The 22,463-nt window shown below is 43.3% G+C and overlaps 1 protein-coding gene across 2 annotated transcripts in view; it reads left to right on the top strand.

Moving 5' to 3' along the window:
- The window catches only part of MATN2 (matrilin 2), a 173,129-nt gene that overhangs the window by 105,563 nt on the left and 45,103 nt on the right, over positions 1 to 22,463 (top strand). For both annotated transcript variants that reach the window (XM_027561473.1, XM_027561472.1), the window contains exon 6: positions 9,302 to 9,424. In XM_027561473.1, the coding sequence (XP_027417274.1) occupies positions 9,302 to 9,424 (123 nt within the window). The remainder of the gene's footprint in view (positions 1 to 9,301; positions 9,425 to 22,463) is intronic.

Here is a 22,463-nt window from a genome sequence, read left to right as displayed (position 1 = left end):
ACTGACCTTTTCCAGTCCTGTGGCCACTGCTGAGTTTTCCAGATTTGCTGCCATATTGAGTGCAGCACTTTCACAGCATCGTCTTCCAAGATTTGAAATAGCTCAAATGGAATTCCATCACCTCCACTAGCTTTGTTCGTAGTGATGCTTTCTAAGGCACACTTGACTTCACATTCCAGGATGTCTGGCTCTAGGTCAGTGATCACACCATCGTGATCATTTGGGTCGTGAAGATCTTTTTTGTACAGTTCTTCTGTGTATTCTTGCCACCTCTTCTTAATATCTTCTGCTTCTGTTAGGTCCATACCATTTCTGTCCTTTATCAACCCCATCTTTGCATGAAATGGTCCCTTGATATCTCTAATTTTCTTGAACCTTGCACCAAATATGGTTCATCCTTGGAAACAGCTGAGCACTTTCTCGCATGTTAGGCAGAGATTGAACACAGCAAGACTGGCTTCCAACCCCGAGATCTTGGCACTCTGTGATCCAGCAGGGCAAAGAACTGCAGCCAGAGACTTACTCTTTTTGCTTGTCTCAGGCAGAATGACCAAGGAAGGATTTTGTTGAAGTAGGAGAGGACTTGGAACAACAGAGGATCTCTTGAGTTACACACACCGATCACCTCCATACATCCTCCCCCTAAACTTGGCGTCTTTTTATAAGTACAGTTTTGCATCTAAGGAAATTGTGCAAAGAACCTAAAACATGCAGCGAAGGATGACAGCATTGAATGGACTGGAACTCTCTCAGCCTTAGGAAGCTTTTGGTTCACATGAGCTCCTCCACGTCTCACAATGGCCTCATCTGCTGTCCTCAGAGGCCTGGCGGAGAGCCAGTAGGTGGCCTTCAAATCAAAGTGGGATTTTGACACCTTTAGGTTTTGCAGGCCAGGATCTTGGACCCAGGAATGCTTGAATCCTGCCTTGCCAGTCTCTCCTCTCCCCTTTGGTTCCCCCAGAGAGCTATGCACATGAAAAGCAAAACCAGCAGGAAAATCAGAGTCCAGGAGAAACCTTCTTGTCCTGTGAGATCAGCTAAAGAGCAGAATCATGAAAAGTGCATATCCAAACCTACCTGAAGTGTTTACATTTTCTTCAGAACACATAAATATGCTTTTAATAAAACTTCCAAAAATTACTAATTTTAAGTTCATTTTAAAAATATGATTTAAAAACATCTTTCTTGCATAAACATACCCATAATATGTTGTCTATCATTTTCAACTTTGATTTCTTTAAATTGGAGCAAGAATTTGAAGACTTCTATAAAGCAGTCTAAGGGCAGAATCTGTAAAATTTTTATGAAAATTTCCCTAGTCTTTTACATGTTTCATCTATGCCTGGTTCTAGAGCAATTTTAGTTAGCAAGTTGCATTTAAGTGCCAAAAGCTCTGCACTTGGTTTTTATTTTTAAAAAATTCGATCTGTTTTAGTGCTTGCTTATATATTTAATTAGTTTTTATAGTATTTCAATTAATTACAAAAAGGTGTACAAATAGCACATAGAGGTTTGGAAATAAAAATAACTTTGACTCACTTTAACAATGATTTTAAAATTTTGACATGCATCAGTGTCACCTAGAGAACTTACTAAAGCATATATTCCTGGGCCCCATACACAGAGTTTCTGATATAGTATGTCTGGAGTGGAGCCTGAGAATTTGCATTCCTAACAAGTTCTGGGCAGTGGCCACAGGACTGGAAAAGGTCAGTTTTCATTCCAATCCCAAAGAAAGGCAATGCCAAAGAGTGTTCAAATTACCATACAATTGCACTCATTTCACATGCCAGTTAGATTATGCTCAAAATCCTTCAAGCCAGGCTTCAGCAGTACATGAACTGAGAACTTCCAGATGTACAAGTTGGATTTAGAAAAGGCAGAGGAACCAGAGATCAAATTGCCAACATCCACTGGATTATAGAAAAAGCAAGGGAATTCCAAATATTTCTTCTGCTTCATTGACTACGCTAAAGTCTTTGTGTGGAACACAGCAAACTGCGGAATATTCTTAAAGAGATGGCAATACCAGACCATCTTATCTGTCTCCTGAGAAACCTATATGCAGGACAAGAATCAACAGTTGGAACTGGACATGGAAAAACAGATTGATTCAAAATTGGGAAAGGACTACATCAAGGCTGTATATTGTCACTTGCTTAGTTAACTTAAATGCAGAGTACATCATGCAAAATGCTGGGCTGGATGACTCACAAGCTGGAATCAAGATTGCCGGGAGAAATATCGACAACCTCAGATATACAGATGATACCACTTTAGAGGCAGAAAGTTAAGAGGAACTAAAGAGTGTCTTGATGAAGGTGAAAGAGGAAAGTGCAAAAGCTGGCTTAAAACTCAACTTTCAAAAAACTAAGATCATGGCACTTAATCCCATGTGCCATGAAATAAATCCCATCACTTCATGGCAAATGGATGGGCAAAAAGTAGAAACGCTGACAGATTTTATTTTCTTGAACTCCAAAATCACTGTGGATGGTGACTACAGCCATAAAATTAAAAGACACTTGCTCCTTGGAAGAAAAGCTATGACAAATCTAGACAGCATAATAAAAAGCAGAGGTATCACTTTGCCGCCAAAAGCCCATATAGTCAAAGCTATGGTTTTTCTGGTAGATATATATGGATGTGAGAGTTGGACCATAAAGAAGGCTGAGTGCTGAAGAATTGATGCTTTCGCACTGTGGTGCTGAAGACTCTTGAGAGTCCCTTGGACTGCAAGGAGATCCAACCAGTCAATCACAAAGGAAATCAACCCTGATTATTCTTTGGAAGGACTGATGCTGAAGCTGAAGCTCCAATACTTTGGCCACCTCATGTAAAGAGCCAACTCATCGTAAAAGACCCTGATGCTGGGAAAGACTGAGGGCAGGAGGAGAAGGGGATCACAGAGGATGAGATGGTTGGATGACATCACTGACTCAATGAACATGAGTTTGAGTGAGCTCTGGGAGATGGTGAAGGACAGGGATCCCTGATGTGCTGCAGTCCATGGGGTCACAAAGAGTCAGACACAACTGAGCGACTGAAAAACAACAAGTTCTCAAGGGAGGATTGTTGCAGCTAGGTCACTACCACATTTCGAGAACTGAATAAGCGTGCAGCGACTCAATAGGAAAAGTACCCAGGTGCTCTGGGGCATGTATTCCTCCGAGGCTGCTTTATAAGCATGCAGCCCAGCCAACGAGAGATGTGCACAGGTATTTGAAAACACAGCTATTCCAATAGCCTTGAGCATTTAGCATGTTCTGGGCATCAGGTCCCATATTTTTCAGAGGGAATGAAAAGCAATGATTAATCAGAAGTTGGTTAAGTGGTGGTCAATTAAAAGAGCTTCTTCTGTGCAACTTTATTAACACCTGATTCAATATTGGATACCCTGTTCTAGAACATTCTTGGGGAAAAGAAGGTGAGATTGGAGTATGTGGCTTAGACTTTAGGCCCAAGCAAAGCTTCTGGTCTCTCCCCAGTCTAATATGGGGCCAGCACACCCAAGTGTCTCTCTGAAGAACAGAGATGACTGGGCTCAGAAATTCCAGAGAGGGGTAGTGTCCGAGTTTTAGGCTTTTGGGTACAGTGACCTGCCCACTCATCACTGTGGTACTGTCAGTGGCCTGGAACACGGACGTCAGATAGATCAGCAGCTCTTTCTGTGGAAGGGACACTCTTGCTGGCGAAATCTTGGCTTTCTCTACCCACCGAAGCCAAATAAACAATTCCAGAGACAGAATTTGGAGGAAATAGAAAGGTGGGTTTAAGCTAGCAGAGAGGGGGACACAGCCGGCTGATCCCTCAGGAACTGTGCCCCACCTCCATGAAGAATCTAGGGCCCCTTATAAGATGAGGGCTCGCAGTCAGGAGTCAGTAGTGAGGAACCTAGGTGATAGGATCTCGATTTCTTCCTCTGTATTGTTTTGAAGACTGGCATCAGTAGCCCAGTGGTTGAGTCTGGCGGTTCGGGGGCTGTGCAGCCTTCTTTCCAACGTGTAACTACAAGGGGAAGGGTGTTGTAAGGTAAACACCAGATCCAGGATATATTTAGCTTAGAATCAAAGGAAAATAGGTGTGATGTGTGTAATTCCTGAAGAATTAGGGGGCAGGAAAGCAAACTTAGTTAGAGACATGCAGAGTTAGGAGCAGTTAAAGTTTAAAAAAAAACACACACACACAAAACTAGGAGTGTTCAGGCCGGCTCACTGTTCTTTTTATCTTCTTTGTTCTCAGGAAAGGGAAAGAAAAAAACCCTCATTCCTCTTTTTTTTCCTTTTCACTGCAGCAACACTAACAAGTGGGTAACCTGAAGTCGACCCAGCTAGCTGACCGCAGACAGCCGTATCCAGGGTTGGGAGATTTTCAAGACAGCAGCTGGGGCTCAGGGTGAGGAGGTTGGAGGTGGGGAGTTGTTGTTCGGTCTCCCAGTCGTGTCCGACTCTTTGTGACCCCATGGACTGCAGCACGCCAGGCCTCCCTGTCCCTCACCATCTTCGGAAGTTTGCCAAGTTCATGTTCCTTGCATCGGTGATGCCTTCCAGCCATCTCATCCTCTGATGCCCTCTTCTCCTCCTGCCCTCAATCTTTCCCAGCATCAGGGACTTTTCCAATGAGTCGTCTGTTCATATCAGATGAGCAAAATTCTGGAGCTTCAGCTTCAGCCCCAGTCCTTCTAGTGAATATTCAGTGTTGATTTCCCTTAAGATTGGCTGGTTGATCTCCCTGCTGTCCAAGAGACTCTCAGGAGTCTTCTCCAGCACCAAAGTTCGAAGACATCAGTTCTTTGGCGTTCTGCCTTCTTTATGGTCCAGCTCTCACAACTGTATGTGACCACTGGGAAGACCATAGCCTTGACTATACTGACCTTTGTCAGCAGAGTAATGTCTCTGCTTTTCAACACACTGTCTAGGTTTCCTGCCGAGAAGTAATCGTCTTCTGATTTCATGGCTGCAATTACCATCGCAGTGACTTTAGAGCCCAAGAAGAGGAAATCTGTCACTACTTCCACCTTTTCCCCTTCTATTTGCCATGAAGTAATGGGGCCAGATGCCATGATCTTAGTTTTTAAAAAATATTTAGTCTTAAGCTGGCTCTTTCACTCTCCTCCTTCATCCTCATTAAGAGGCACTTTAGTTCCTCTTCACTTTCTGCCATTAGAGTGGTATCATCGCATATCTGTGGTTGTTTTTTTTTTTTTTTTTTTCCCTGCCTGTTTTGATTCCAGCTTGTAACTCATCCAGTCCGGCATTTCTCATGATGTGCTCAGCATATAGGTTAAACTAACAGGGTGACAGCAGACAGCCCGATCGTACACCTTTCTCAATCCTGAACCAGTCAGTTGTTCCATACAGGGTTCTAACTGTCGCTCCTTGACCCGCATACAGGTTTCTCAGGAGACAGGTAAGATGGTCTGGTTTTCCCGTCTCTCTAAGAGCTTCCCACAGTTTGTCATGAACCTCATAGTCAAAGGCTTTAGTGTAGTTGATGAAACAGAGATAGATGTTTTTCTGAAATTCCCTTGCTTTCTCTATAATCCAGTGAATGTTGGCAGTTGGATCTCTGGTTCATCTTCCTTTTCCAAACCCAGCTTGGATATCTAGAAGTTCTCGGTTCACATAATGCTGAAGCCTAGCATTTTAAGCATGACCTGACTAGCGTGGGAGATGAATGCAATTACACTCATTACTGCTGCTGCTGCTGCTGCTAAGTTGCTTCAGTCGTGTCCGACTCCGTGCGACCCCATAGACGGCAGCCCACCAGGCACCCCTGTCCATGGGATTTTCCAGGCGAGAACACTGGAGTGGGTTGCCATTGCCTTCTCCGATTACACTCATTACTATCACCCAATTACTAACAAGTGGGTGACCCAAAGTGGGCCCAGCAGACAGCAGACAACCATATCCAGGGTTAGGAGATTTTCACGACAGCAGTTCAGGCTCAGGGTGAGGAGGTGAGAGTGTCTCCTGCTAATACAGGCTAGTGTGGGCTACAGCAAGACCGTCCTATGACTTGCAGCCTGGGGCACGTGCCAGGGCTTGATGTCCTTGACCTCTGTGCCCTGAGTGTCCCCAGCTATTCATTTAATGATACATTAGTTCTTAAAAGCTGATACATTAACTTTTAGAAAGATCTGGTGCTAGCTCAATGTTTATATTGTGACTCAAGTCCAGCAGCTGGCTGACGTCCATGACATTCAGATCCTGAGACTGTGTGGATGCACTGTTCCCACCAAAACGGCTTGTGTGTTAAAACCACAAGTATCAGGCTTTATTAGAACTCTGTAGGGAGGGACATTAGAGAAAACAACACCTTAGCAGAAACTTAATGAAGCCTGGGAGCAAAAGAATAAACTCAACACATGTTACCAGCCTTTAAAAATCTTTAGCTTTTCCCTTTGTGCCTTTTGATTACTGTGTTTGTATGTCATTATTTTCTCAATGCCTGGTTTTGCTTTTTAAAACTGTACATGTGCGTTAATTTGAAGATTCGATTTCCTTGTTACTATTTACAAATTTTTCGGTATTCAGATAGCCTAAATCGTTATTTAGAGGGAAACATTTTTAAGGAAAAAAAAAATCCATAATCCTACCACCTTAACACAGGAAGCAAAGCATTTTTATTTTTAATTTTCAGATTTTGCCTTAGAGCTCTATTGAAAGTGGATCTAATCACTGTAAATATACAATTTTCAAATCTACTTTTTTCACCAAATTTTGTTCTCCTATTTACAGTTATGTTATGCTACTAATAACTACCTACTGCCTCAAATGGAACTCCTGAGTATGCCCTACAAAACCCACCCCACTTGCACCTTCCTCATCCCCGAGTCAGCCTGAATCCCTCTCTTTCTCCCTTCACCTCTAATCTGAAAGGAATCTGACTGGCCCCCTTTCAACCTGGTGTACTGTCCCCTAGGGTTGCCAGAACAGAGAACCACAAACCAGGTGACTGGTAACCATGGAACTGCATTGTCTCCTAGCTCTGGGAGGCAGAAGTCTGACAAAGTGCTGGCAGGGCCGTGAGCCCTGGGAAACCCGTGAGGGAGAGTCCCTTCTTGCTGCTGACGGTGGCTGTTGGTCCTCGGCACTCCTGAGCCGCGGCTGCTTGCTCTCGTCTGTCTTCGTGCGGCGTTCTTCTCTTCCTATAAGGACACCAGTCACCCTGAATTTGGAGAAGGAAAAGGCGACCCACTCCAGTATTCTGGCCTGGAGAATTCCATGGACTGTATAGTCCATGAGGTCGCAAAGAGTCGGACACGACTGAGCGACTTTCACTCACTCACCCTGGATTAGGCCCCAGACGGATGACCTCATCTTAACTTGATTGTATTTGCAGAGACACCAGTTTCCAAATAAGATCACATTCACAGGTACCCGGGCTCAGGACTCCACCAAGAGTGGGGACATGCAAGTCCACGAGAAGCACCCAGAGCGCCGCGCCTTTCTCTCCTCCCCGCCTCCTTCCCACGCTGTGCCGGCTTAAGTCTCTCCCACCCTTTCCTCACAGGGGTTATTATAGTAACCACCTAACTGGTTTTCCTTCTGTGTTTTCTTCTGGCTGTGCTAGGTCTTTGTTGCAGTGTGTGGGCTTAGTCACCCTGTGGCATGTGGGATCTTGGACTTCCCAGGTGGCGCTAGTGGTAAAGAACCTGCCTACCAATGCAGGGGATGTAAGAGATGTGGGTTCAATCCCTGAGTTGGGAAGATTCCCCTGGAGGAGGGCATGGCAGCCCACTTCTGTATTCTTGCCTGAATCTGGTCCAGAATCCTATGGACAGAGGGGCCTGGCGGACTACAGTCTGTAGAGTCACAAAGAGTCAGACACGACTGAAGTGACTTAGCTCCCCTGCACTGGAAGGTAAATTCTTAACCACTGGACTACCAGGGAAGCTGGTGTTCTAGTCCCATCTGATTCTATGGTCTCTTCTCGATTTCTTTGTTCAAAACCCTCCCCCTGGGGGGTTTACCGCCTGCCCACTCAGAGTAAAAGCCAAAGTCCTGGCAATGGCCCCACGGTCCCTCCTGACCTGCACTCTCTCTCCAGTGACGCTGGCCTCCTCGCTGATTCTCCAGCTCACAGGCATATTTCCATCTCTGGGCCTCTGCCTCTGCTGTCCTTCCCTTTGCCGGGGGTGCTCCCTCCCAGTTGGTGCTCCCTCCCAGTTAGTGCTCCCTCCCAGTTGGTGCTCCCTCCCAGTTATCCTCCGGGCTCTGCCAACTGTCGCCTTCCTGGTGGGCCTTTCCTCACCACTGCTGTTACATCACACCCTTTCTCTCGCCCCGCCGACAGTCTCTTTTCCTTTTCACCATTTTACTTTTCTCCAAAACACTCTCTACCTTCTCAGAGGCTATGTTCTTTACTTACTTATTTTCTTTTTTATCTACCACCAGCATCCAAATGTAAGCTTCTCAAGGACTGGAGTTTTCATCTGTTTTGTTATTTGTTCCATCTTCAGCACCTAAAATAGGGTGGGGCCCAGAGTAGGTAGACGGTGAATGTTTGTAGGATTAATGAGAGAAGAGGCCGGTGTATTTTCTCATGAGCTACTAAACCATTTATCCTTATTAAGTGTTCATCTTATTTTCCAGAATTTTTTAGTCACTTGTGAATGATACTGCTATAAATAGCTTATTTCATATAATTAATTTACCCCTTTTTTCAATTATGTTTTGGGGTCACAGTTCCAGAGTGAATATTGTCAAATGTCCTTCCAGAAGAGTTTTTATCGGTTTATAATGCCACCCACTTTAAATAAGTCTGACTTTGTTTCCCTGCTGCCTTGCCACCACTGGATTTTATCTTGTCTTTAATTTTGCAGTTTACTAAGTTTGCCTTGTGATTGTTTTGATTTGCATTTCTTTAACTTTTAAATACAATTGTTAGGGAATTCCCTAGGAGAAGGCAGTGGCGCCCCACTCCAGTGTTCTTGCCTGGAGAATCTCAGGGACGGCGGATCCTGGTGGGCTGCCGTCTATGGGGTTGCACAGAGTCGGACACGACTGAAGAGACTTAGCAGCAGCAGCAGGGAATTCCCTGGCAGTCCAGTGGTTAGGACTCCGTGCTTTCAATTGTTCTTATGTTCTTTAGTACTTTCTGGTATGAATTGTCTGATCCTGACTCCTGATTTTTTTCTCAAGAGGAAAGTTTTGGTTTCATATTTATTTATCCATCCTCTTTTGGGGGCAACGGTATTAATCTTTGCTTATATTTGTTGTAGGTGTGCTTCCAATCTACTATGCCCTTTACCTCTGTTTGTGTTTCTACTTAAACTCTTGTGTTTTCATCTTTACAGCTGTGGACTACTGCGCCTCAGAAAACCACGGATGTGAACACGAGTGTGTAAATGCTGACGGCTCCTACCTTTGCCGGTGCCCAAAAGGATTTGCTCTGAACCCAGATAAGAAAACATGTGCAAGTAAGTTACATGCACATTTTTTATTGCTATTGCTAGGCACCCCAGCCGTGGAAATCTTCCAAGCAAAGAGTAGCATAGGATTATGTGCTGGAGTTGGGGGACCTTACGCCTTCTGCCCCTGTTCCTCCTCTGTCAAGCCTTTCTTAACTTGTCCTAAGACCACAGCCCACTTGAGCTCAATGTCACCCGTCAAGCCTTTCTTAACTTGTCCTAAGACCACAGCCCACTTGAGCTCAATGTCACCCTTCCCAGCATCTGACAATGGTATGTATCTATTATCAGAGGCCACGTGTGGGAGCGCTCCTCCGGCATTTGCAGAGGATGCTGGCGATCAGATTGTATTACTTCATGCTGGCTCAGCCTGGCTGTGCCCACCGGTATTAACAGGTCTTAAGAAATTCTTTCACTGAGGCTTTGTGGCTTGTGGGCTTCAGCTCGGACTTCACACAAGTAAAGGAAAATCTCGGAGCCAGAAGGAGTTAACTGTGGTTGCCCCTGGGTGGGGGAGGGGTAGGTGGAGGGCATTTTGCAGTGAAACTGCTCAGTCTTTGTTTAAGCTATTTCGTTCTATTTGATTCTAACTATACACATCCACAGGGCTTCCCCAGTGGCTCAGTGGTAGAGAATCTGCCTGCAATGCAGGAGACACAGGCTCAATCCCTGGGGTGGGAATATCCCCTGGAGAAGACCTTGGCAACCCACTCCAGTACTCTTGCCTGGAGAATCCCCATGGACAGAGGAGCCTGGTGGGCTACAATCCATGGGATTGCAGCGTCGGAGACAACTGAAGCGACTGAGCACGCAAGCATACACATCCACATCACAATTAATTTGACCTCCCCACATGTGACCAATTTATAAACTGAGGGTTGTCGCTCATTTTGCCAAAGGATTCCAAAAGCATTTTTTTTTAATGTGAAGCTATGTCAGAACATTCAAGGGATTGTATGTGGATAATCATCATGCTATAGGAAAGTTCACTTGAGAGAAGTTTGTTTTTAAAGTACTAGGACCCAGCATTTTAAAAGAGTGAAGTTTAACAGCAATTTAGAATGTCACCTCTGAAGCATACATCAATTGGAAAACAAGATTTCAATTCATAAAAAGGTCACGTACACACAACCTTTCTAAAAACATGTATTATGTAAAGCAGGATGTGCCTGCATAGTTTTAAAAAGCATCCTCCCAAACTCCTGAAACATCACCTTGCTCTTCAGTCCCTCTGCTTGTCATGTGCTCAGTCTGTCAGTCGTGTCCGACTCTTTTGCAGCCCTGTGGACTGTAGCCTGCCAAGCTCCACTCCTCTGGAGTGGGTTGCCATTTTCTTCTTTAGGGGCTCTTCCTGACCCAGGAATCGAACCTGAGTCTCCTGCATTAGCAGGTTGATTCTCTACCACTGAGCCACCTGGGAAGACTGGGGGCTCTTCAATCCCTACATCTCAAACAAACATCAGAGCTGGCGTCAGGGGTGGAGGATGGAACTATAAGGGACACAGGAAGTCAAAGCATGGATTTCTGGAGCCCAAACCACATGCCAGCAGCAATGAAGAAGGCCAGGTCCTTCCTAGAGAAGATATCTTGGCTGAGTCTTGAAGGCAAAGCCACCCTTCACCACGTGAAGAAGAGTGAGGTGGAGGTGGCTGGGAGGAGGTAAGATGTGCAAAAATATCAGCCAGACAGACTCAGTGCCACGCCTGGCACCTGACTGGCTTACAGTTGCTTATTGAAAGAATCAATGACTGTGTGAATGGACTGGGCTGTCCCTAGTCTCCCTTCCTTTGTGAAGCTATAAGCCAGCAGCCTAGGCCAAGGTGGCATTCAGGGAGTTGTGGTTGCTGGGCTGATGAGTCAGTTCTGTCCATCAAAGTGGAGGCCATTGGCACCAAGGACACTTCCAACCCCAGATCATCTGTTTTTGCTGGGTGATCTTGGGTAAGTCACTGATGCCTCAGTTGCCTCAACTGATGTAGGGGAAGTATTACCGCCTATTTCATAGTGTTGTCTTGAAGACTAAATGAGAGCATTCATCTAAACCATTTGGCTCATGGCCTAGTGCCAAGCAATTCTTTTAAGGCATGACACTGGCTTCAAAGGCTTTAAATCGGAACTTACTGAGCATATACTTGAATATTCATTGGAAGGACTGATGCTGAAGCTGAAACTCCAGTACTTTGGCCACCTGATTCAAAGAATCGTCTCATTGGAAAAAACCCTGATGCTGGGAAAGATTGAAGGCAGAAGGAGAAGGGGATGACAGAGGATGAGATGGTTGGATGGCATCACCAACTCGATGGACATGAGTTTGAGCAGGCTCTGGGAGTTGGTGATGGACAGGGAGGCCTGGCGTGCTGCAGTCCATGGAGTTGCAAAGAGTCAGACACAACTGATCGACTGAACTGAACTGAGCACATACCACATGCCTGGGCTGAGTTTAATAGGGCATAAAAAATTCAAAATTCAAGCCTTCCACTGGAGGTTGGTTGGAAACACAAGCCGGGTGGAGCAGCTCAGTCACCGGCAAGGTGTTACATGACTGAAAGCTCCCAGGGTGACGCAGACAAGACTCTCGGCAGAAGTTAAGGGAAGGAGGAGGCCAGTTGGATTAGAAGAGGTGGGGACGCTGCTGCCACCCTGGGATGAGGCCTGGAGGAAGGCATGGATGCCATCCAGTCTCCTTCCTGCCCCTACAGAACGCCTTCCCGGGCCAGGCTCGCTTGACCTCACCCCAGCCCCTGGCCCCAGAGCCTCACCATCAGCATGCCCCGTAGCCCAGAATCTCCCAGGACGTGGAGAATGACAAGCCCCAGGGAAGCAGAAACAAGGAGGCCCTAGATAGAAGTAGACAGCGCAGCGCAGGGGGCCTGGGAGAGGCGTTCAGCTGAAAGTCAGGGGTGGTGGGAAGGGGTGGCAGGGACTGTCCGGCTGGGAGGTCTCACCGGCTAGGCGCGGAGGTCGGCAGGTCAGCTGTCTCTCAGCCTTGTTGGAGTCAAGACCCAGAAGGGGACCACCCGCGTGTGTGGGCCAAGAAGAGTAGCTAGGCAGTCAGCCTGTGGTAGATGTGTGCCCTAGAAGGATCCCCTTCTTGCTGTGCTTGGGGCAGGGCAGGAAGCCCGACCTGGGGAGGGGACTGCCACGAAAGCAGAGGCCGCCAAAGGACTCGGGGGGCTGTGAGCATGGGTGATAGGCAGTTTGGTTGTAAGAACCGAGATACTTGGGAATGTTCCAGATCTGTGACAAAAACAGGAATGCAAGCTGAGAAACAGGAACGGTTAAGAGGACACACACACAGGATGGAGGTGGGAGCTCAGATATCAAGGCAGGGGTCCTGTTAGTGATTCGTGAGGGGTCATGGTGGCGTCCAGCCAAGCCAGAGCCTGGCCGCTGCTCTGATGTTGAGAGATTTAAAACAATCTCTTTCCATTCCTCATTAACTTGCAAAAGATGAAATAAAAGAAAAACTTAGTTCTTTAATTTTGAGTCTCTATTTTTAATCAGAAATATATTTGAAAGCTAATCCAATTAGTAAGTATACAATTATTATCTAAAAAAGTAGACTAGTCAATCTAATAATATATCAAGCATGATTAATTTATGATGAAGCCAGACTGTACATAATAGAGCTTTATGTTCAAGTAGCATTCAAAAAAACACCACCTTTTATATCAGTTCCTTACCCTAAAGCATCCCATACAAATCTATCCGAATATTTTCTAGACGGGAGAAGGCTATAAATATGCAGGTGCCGTCAATTTGCAAAATATTGGCAAGACTTTTTTTTATTGTGGTAAAATATGCATAATATGAGCTTTATCATTGTAACCATTTTTAAGTGTGCAGTTCAGTGCCGTCAAATGCCTTCATGTTGTTGTACAACCAGCTCCAGAACTTTTCATCTCCCTAAACTGAAACTCTGTCCATTAAACAGTAATTTGCCCCTCCTCCACTTTCCCTACCCCTTGCCCCTGGCAATCACTTTTTAAAAAATATTTATGTGTTTTAAAATACATAAATATTTATGTAGAAGACCCTGTGCTGGGTCTTCATTGCTGCGTGGACTTTTCTCTAGTTGCAGACAGCGGGAGTTCCTCTCCAGTTGTGGTACGAGGGCTTCTCATCGCAGTGGCTTCTCTTGTTGCAGAGCAGAGGCTCTAGGCCTGCAGGCTTTAGTAGTTGTGGCTCCCGGGCTCTAGAGCAGAGGCTCAATAGTTGTGGCCCACAGGCTGAGTTGCTCCATGCCACGTGGAATCTTCCTGGGAGTCTGGCAGAATACAGTCCACGGGATCACAGAATCGGACGCAACTGAGCACACAGGCACATCATACAGTAGATGAAATAGAAGAGATCAGTCTTTGAGTTTCCTGGATGGCTTTTCATTAGCCTGCTGAGCCCCAGTATCGTCCTGCCATTTGTAATGTGCCACTTACATTCTGCAACGTGCCACTTCCTACAGTCTACAACGTGAGACTTGTGTGCATGAATCAAAGACTCTTGGTTGGTAAAATAGAATTGCCGTATGATCTAGCAATCCCACTCCTGGGCATATATCCAAACACAACTATAATTTTAAAAGATACATGCACCCCTATGTTCATGTATCCACAATAGCCAAGATGTTGAAACAACCTAACTGTCCATCAACAGATGAATGGATAAGGAAGATGTGGTGCGTGTATACGATGGAATATTTCTCAGCCATAAGAAAGAATGAAATAATGCCACTTACAGCAAGATGGATGGACCTAGAGATTATCATACTAAGTGAAGTAAGTCAGAAATGGAAAGATATATACCATATGATAGCAATTATATGTGGAATCTGAAATATGACACAAATGACCTTATCTACAGAAACAAACTCACAGATATAGAGAACAGAGTTATGGTTGCCAAGGGGGAGGGAGGGCTGGGGAGGGGTGTGTTGTGAGTCTGTGACTAGCAGATGCAAACTACTATATATAGAATGGATAAACAGCAAAGTTCTTGTGTATAGCACAGGGAACTCTATTTAATATCCTGTGTTAAACTATAATGGAAAAGAAAATAAATGATTAAAAAAAAAAAAGACCCAATTGGAAGAGGCCTTCAGGTTCAACCTACTTCTAGCCCAACCACCTGTCCTATAGTATCCTCACCATGTCATCATCCAGCCTCCACTTGAATACCCCTAGTGACAGGACACTCACTACAACCCCTGCAGTGCATTACACTTTGTACAGCTCTGCTTCTTAGAAAGTGAGTCCTTACACTGAGCTGATCACCACTTTCTTGTACTTTGAGACCAACAGATCAAATTAAGCATCTCACATTTTCTTGGTCACTAAGAATGAGTCATAGCAGAATAATTTTATTTCATTTAGTAGACTAGCCAGGCATAGAAAATGTGGGAGCCACTCTCTAGACTCTAATAGTCTATCGGTTCCTAAAGGGATCCCTGTGCCCTGTAGACCAGATGGAGAAATGTGTGCTGGAAGAATCATTGGTTGAGTTTGTAACTGGCTGAATGTCTCAACTGAGATCCTCCTGGAGGGATGTGTTTAAACAGCCTGGCAGGAAGAAGCATCGAGGAGGGTCCATGAGCTGTCTTCTACTCTTAGTGACTCCTTGTTCTTAGTGGGCAATGTTTACACATCTAAACTTTCAGAAAGCACTTAATTAAGAGTAATACCAATAACCATTTATTTATTCAACAAATACCTATTGGTCACCTACAATATCCCAGATACTTTTGTAGACACTGGGAATGCAGCTAATACAACAGACCAAGGACCTCCTGTCCTTATGGAGCATACAACCTATTGGAGCAGAGTGACAGAGGATTACAGATCTCAACAAGAAAGTCCCATTTGGTCAAAGACTTGAAGGAGGTGAGAGAAGGAGGAGACTTTTGAAGCAGAGGAAACAGCACTGGTGCAAGGGTCCTGAGGCAGAAACTGATGTCTGGCAGTGTTCAGGAACAGCAAGGAAGTCCACATGACTCGAAGAGAGTGAGAGATGGTGAGGTAGATGGTGTGGTCCATGGAGCATATAGCTTGCCCTCTTCACAGTTATTCATTTGCTCCCAATCTCCCCAAATTCCTGCATTACCTGGAAGCTCATAGTCACTTCCCAAACAAACTGGCTTTGTTTGCCTGTATCTTGTATGTCTGATATAGACATCAAAAGCAACACGTATTGTTCCCAGCAGGTTCTCTGATTATTTTCTTCTCCAAACACTGGGCACCTCCCACATAGTTCTTTATTCTATTTTACTTCTGCCATTATCCAGAGCAACTAGTTCATGATTATGTATGTATATATTTATTTTTAACCTTTTTCTAATTGCAAAAGTAATATAGACTCATTGTAGAAAACCGAATAGTATAGAAATGAAAGTGCATGAAATGAAATGATCTGTAATCTTGTTACCCACCAATAACCATTGTTAATACTGGTTTGCTACATTTCTCCTGGTCTTTCTTTTTAATGCATATGTATATATTTTTATAGAGTTGAGATCATATCAGATCAGATCAGTCGCTCAGTCTTGTCCGACTCTGCGACCCCATGAATCGCAGCACGCCAGGCCTCCCTGTCCATCACCAACTCCTGGAGTTCACTCAGACTCACATCCATCGAGTCAGTGATGCCATCCAGCCATTTCATCCTCTGTCGTCCCCTTCTCCTCCTGCCCACAATCCCTCCCAGCATCAGAGTCTTTTCCAATGAGTCAACTCTTCCCATGAGGTGGCCAAAGTACTGGAGTTTCAGCTTTAGCATCATTCCTTCCAAAGAAATCCCAGGGCTGATCTCCTTCAGAATGGACTGGTTGGATCTCCTTGCAGTCCAAGGGACTCTCAAGAGTCTTCTCCAACACCACAGTTCAAAAGCATCCATTCTTCGGTGCTCAGCCTTCTTCACAGTCCAACTCTCACATCCATACATGACCACAGGAAAAACCATAGCCTTGACTAGACGAATCTTTGTTGGCAAAGTAATGTCTCTGCTTTTGAATATGCCATCTAGGTTGGTCATAACTTTCCTTCCAAGGAGTAAGCGTCTTTTAATTTCATGGCTGCAGTCACCATCTGTAGTGATTTTGGAGCCCAGAAAAATCAAGTCTGACACTGTTTCCACTGTTTCCCCATCTATTTCCCATGAAGTGGTGGGACCGGATGCCATGATCTTCGTTTTCTGAATGTTGAGCTTTAAGCCAACTTTTTCACTCTCCACTTTCACCTTCATCAAGAAGCTTTTGAATTCCTCTTCACTTTCTGCCATAAGGGTGGTGTCATCTGCATATCTGAGGTGATTGATATTTCTCTCGGCAGTCTTGATTCCAGCTTGTGTTTCTTCCAGTCCAGCATTTCTCATGATGTACTCTGCATATAAGTTAAATAAACAGGGTGACAATATACAGCCTTGACGAACTCCTTTTCCTATTTGGAACCAGTCTGTTGTTCCATGTCCAGTTCTAACTGTTGCTTCCTGACCTGCATACAGGTTTCTCAAGAGGCAGATCAGGTGGTCTGGTATTCCCATCTCTTTCAGAATTTTCCACAGTTTATTGTGATCCACACAGTCAAAGGCTTTGGCATAGTCAATAAAGCAGAAATAGATGTTTTTCTGGAACTCTCTTGCTTTTTCGATGATCCAGCGGATGTTGCCAATTTGATCTTTGGTTACTCTGCCTTTTCTAAAACCAGCTTGAACATCAGGAAGTTCACGGTTCACATATTGCTGAAGCCTGGCTTGGAGAATTTTGAGCATTACTTTACTAGCGTGTGAGATGAGTGCAATTGTGTGGTAGTTTGAGCATTCTTTGGCATTGCCTTTCTTTGGGATTGGAATGAAAACTGACCTTTTCCAGTCCTGTGGCCACTGCTGAGTTTTCCAAATTTGCTGGCATATTGAGTGCAGCACTTTCACAGCATCATCTTTCAGGATTTGGAATAGCTCAACTGGAATTCTATCACCTCCACTAGCTTTGTTCGTAGTGATGCTTTCTAAGGCCCACTTGACTTCACATTCCAGGATGTCTGGCTCTAGGTCAGTGATCACATCATCGTGATTATCTGGGTTGTGAAGATCTTTTTTGTACAGTTCTTCTATGTATTCTTGCCATCTCTTCTTAACATCTTCTGCTTCTGTTAGGTCCATACCATTTCTGTCCTTTATCGAGCTCATCTTTGTATGAAATGTTCCTTTGGTATCTCTGATTTTCTTGAAGAGATCCCTAGTCTTTCCCATTCTGTTGTTTTCCTCTATTTCTTTGCATTGATCGCTGAAGAAGGCTTTCTTATCTCTTCTTGCTATTCTTTGGAACTCTGCATTCAGATGTTTATATCTTTCCTTTTCTCCTTTGCTTTTTCGCTTCTCTTCTTTTCACAGCTATTTGTAAGGCCTCCCCAGACAGCCATTTTGCTTTTTTGCATTTCTTTTCTATGGGAATGGTCTTGATCCCTGTCTCCTGTACAATGTCACGAACCTCATTCCATAGTTCATCAGGCACTCTATCTATCAGATCTAGGCCCTTAAATCTATTTCTCACTTCCACTGTATAATCATAAGGGATTTGATTTAGGTCATACCTGAATGGTCTAGTGGTTTCCCCTACTTTCTTCAATTTAAGTCTGAATTTGGCAATAAGGAGTTCATGGTCTATAGTGTAACATAAAAGGCTTCCCTGGTGGCTCAGATGGTAAAGAATCTGCCCACAATGCAAGAGACCTGGATTCGATCCCGGGTTGGGAAGATCCCCTGGAGGAGGGTGTGGCAACCCACTCAAGTATTCTTGCCTGGAGAATCCCCATGGATGGAAGAGCCTGGTGGGCTACAGTCCATGGGGTCTCGAAGAGTCAGACACGACTGAGCAACTAAGCACAGTGTAACATAAAATCATGAGCATTTTCCTGTGTCATTTAAACTTTATCAAAAACATTTTAATGTCTGATAATATCACATGTATGTATCACAGTTTATACAACACTTTTTAAACTATTCAAATTGTATTGTGATAAATGTTCTTGACTATAAATCTTTGCATTTCTTTTCATTTTCTTAGGAACAAAGCATGAAAGGAAATGTATTGAGTCAAAGGCTATTAACACTTTTAAGGCTTTTGATGTATATTACAAAATTATTTGCCAAAACCTTTGTACCAGTTTTTATGCTATACCGTAAAATTGCCTGTAAAATTTTTTCACTGACTTACTAGTAGTCATCACTTTATTTATTAAGTCTTTAGTTATCATTTCTTCATAAAACTATGTATGTTCAACTTATAAATGTTTATTCATTGGTGTCATTTGATTAATGAACAATCTGTTCCACTATAAGAAATTGTAAGTGACTCCTATTAGTTCTATGAGGAAAAGGACTGTACCTTTTTGCCCACTGCTGATTCCAGTGCCTGACCTATGGTAGATGTTCAGAGAATACTTATTAAATGAATAAGTGAATGAGTTAATGAACAGTGAGGTTAACACTTTTTCACATAATTAATTGATGTGCAAAAGAAAGGAAATAAATATCTGAGCTGAAGTTAAAGAAATAGATGATGGGTAACCAACAGAGAAACAGACAAAACTAACAGAGAAACCAACAGAGAAAACTAGTACAATCAGAAAGTGGTTTTTTGAGACTTAGTAAAATTGATGAATCAGTAGCCAGACTGGTCAGGGGGGAGAAAAGAGAGAAGACACAAATTTCTAGCATCAGGAATGAGAGAGTGGACATCACTATAGATCCTATAAACATTGAAAGGATAATAAGAGAAATTAATGAACAAATTTATGCCAGTAACTTCAAACAAATTCCTTGAAAGACTCAAACTACTCATATTTTCTTTTCTGTTATGGTTTATTATAGGGTACTGAATATGGTTCCCTGCGTATACAGCAGGGCCTGTTGTGTATCCTTTCTATAGACAATAGTTTGCATCTGCTAACCGCAAACTTCCAACGCCATCCTCCCCTGCACTCCCTGCCCCCTGGCAACCACAAGTCTGTTCTCTGTGTCTCTGAGTCTTTTTGTTTCACAGATAGGTTCCCTGTGTCATACTTAAAATTCCACATATAAAGTGATACATGGTTTTTGTCTTTCTCTTTCTGGCTTCACTTAATATGATAATCTGTAGATCCATCTATGTAACTGCAAATGGCATTATTTCACTCTTTTTTATGGCCAAGTAATATTCCACTGTGTGTATATATACCACATCTTTATTCATTCATCTGTCAATGGACATGTAGATTGTTTCCATGTCTTGGCTATTGTAAATAGTGCTGCTATGAACTTTGGAGTGCATGTATCTCTTTGAAATATAGTTTCTTTTGGATATGTGTCCAGGAGTGGGATTTCTGGATCCTGTGGCAACTTTATTTTTAGTCTTTTTAGAAAACTTCGTATTGTTTTCCATAGTGGCCACATCAATTTACATTCTCACCAACAGTGTAAGAGGATTCCCTTTTCTCCACACCCTCTCCGGCATTTGTTATTTGTAGACTTTTTAATGGTGGCCATTCTGGCCAGTGTGAGGTGGTACCTCATTATAGTTTTGACTTCCATTTCTCTAATAATTAATGATGTTGATCATCTGTATGTCTTCTTTGGAGAAATGTCTATCTGCATGTATCCATGCTAAGTCGCTTCAGTAGTGTCCAACTGTTGTCCATGGGATTCTCCAGGCAAGAATACTGGAGTTGGTGGCCGTGCCCTCCTCCAGAGACTCTTTCCGACCTAGGGATCAAACCTGCATCTCTTATGTCTCCTATATTGGCAGGCGAGTTCTTTACCACTAGCACCACCCAGGAAGCTCCTGATGTCTATTTGGGTCTTCTGCCAATTTTTTAATTGGGTTGTTTGTTTTTTGTTATTGAGTTGTGTGAGCTGTTTGTATATTTTGGAAATTAAGCCCTTGTTGGTCGCATCATTTGCAAATATTTTTTTTCTCCCAGTCCATAGGTTTTCTTTTAATTTTGTTTATGGCTTCCTTTGCTGTGCAAAAGTTTATAAGTTTGATTAAGTCAGTCAGTCAGTTCAGTCGCTTGTGACCCCATGAATCGCAGCACGCCAGGCCTCCTTGTCCATCACCATCTCCCGGAGTTCACTCAAACTCACGTCCATCGAGTCGGTGATGCCATCCAGCCATCTCATCCTCTGTCATCCCCTTCTCCTCCTGCCCCCAATCCCTCCCAGCATCAGAGTCTTTTCCAACGAGTCAACTCTTCCCATGAGGTGGCCAAAGTACTGGAGTTTCAGCTTTAGCATCATTCCTTCCAATGAACACCCAGGACTGATCTCCTTTTGAATGGACTGGTTGGATCTCCTTGCAGTCCAAGGGACTCTCAAGAGTCTTCTCCAACACCACAGTTCAAAAGCATCAATTCTTTGGTGCTCAGCTTTCTTCACAGTCCAACTCTCACCATTTATTCATATTTGCTTTTGTGTCTGTTGTCTTGGGAGATTGACATTGATATGATTTACGTCAGAGACTGTTTTGCCTATCTTATCTTCTAGAAATTTTATGGTCTCATGTCTTGTATTTAAGTCTTTAAGCTAGTTTTGAGTTTATTATTGTGTATCATGTAAGGATATGTTCTAACTGCATTGATTTACATGTGGCTGTCCAACTTTCCGAACACCACTTGCTGAAGAGACTGTCTTTCCCCCATTGTATGTATAGTCTTACCTCTTTTGTCCATAGGTATGCGTATTTATTTCTGGGCTATCTATTCTGTTTCATTGACTCATATGTCTGTTTTGGTGCTAATACCAGGCTGATTTCTTAAAAATATTTTGTTTTAATTAATTTATTTCTTTGGCTACGCTGGGTCTTAGTTGCAGCACATGGGATCTTGAGCTTTGTTGCAGCATACGGGACCTTTAGTTGTAGCATGCAGGATCTGTAGCTGTGGCATGCGATCTTTAGTTGCAGCATGTAGGATCTAGTTCCCTGAGCAGGGATTGTACCCAGGCCCCGTGGATTGGGAGAGCAGGGTCTTAACCACTTGACCACCAGGAGAGTTCCCCATACTGTTTTGATTACGGTAGCTTTATAGTTATTTTCTGAAGTCTTATGTCTTCTGCTTTGTTCTTTTCCCTCAGGATTGCTTAGGAATCTTTATACTTCCATATAAATTTTAGGTTCATTTGTTCCAGTTCTGTGAAAAATATCATGAGTAATTTGGTGGGGATCATATTAAATCTGTAAATTGCTTTTAGTAGTATGGCTATCTTAACAATATTAATTCTTCTAATCCAATAAAAATAGGATATTTTTTCATTTCTTTAAATCATCTTCAGTTTCCTGTAACAATGTTTTATAGTTCTCAGCATATAAATCTCCCACCTCCTTGGTCAGGTTTATTCTAAGTATTTTTATCTTTTTTGATGTAATTCCTTTTTAAAAAAGGAATTGCCTTTTTCCTTTCCCTTTCTGACATTTCATTGTTACTGTAAAGAAATAAAACCAGTTTCTATATGTTAATCTTGTATCCTACTACCTTGCTGAACTTGTTTATCAGTTCTGTTAGTTTTTGTGTGGAGTTTTTAGGTTTTTAAATATATGGTATTATGTTATCTGCATATAATGACAATTTTGCCTCTTCCCTTCCAATTTGGATACTTTTTATTTATTTTTCTTTCCTGGTAGCTGCGGCTAGGACTTCCAGTACTATGTTCAATAGAAGTGGTGAGAATGGGCATTCTTGTCTAGTTCCAGATATTAGTGGGGAGGTTTTCCACTTTTCACCATTGAGTACTATGTCAGCTGTGGGTTTGTCATAAATAGCCTCTATAATCACTTTGGTAAGAGTTTTTAATCGTGAATGAATGTTGAATTTCATCAAGTGCTTTTTCTGCATCTGTTGAGATGATCATGTGATTTTTTACTTTCCTTTGTTGATGTGGTGTATCATATTGATTGATTTGTGTGTGCCGAGCCATCCTTGTGACTCTGAGATGAATCCAACTTGGTCGTGGTGTATAATCTTTTTTACATGTTGTTGGATTCACAAACTTCTAAAATGAACTCAAGAAGAAATAGATCATCTGAATAGGC

The sequence above is a fragment of the Bos indicus x Bos taurus genome, chromosome 14 (genome assembly GCF_003369695.1).
Source record: "Bos indicus x Bos taurus breed Angus x Brahman F1 hybrid chromosome 14, Bos_hybrid_MaternalHap_v2.0, whole genome shotgun sequence".
Classification (NCBI taxonomy): Eukaryota; Metazoa; Chordata; class Mammalia; order Artiodactyla; family Bovidae; genus Bos; species Bos indicus x Bos taurus.
This window is presented reverse-complemented; position numbering and strand designations above follow the sequence as displayed.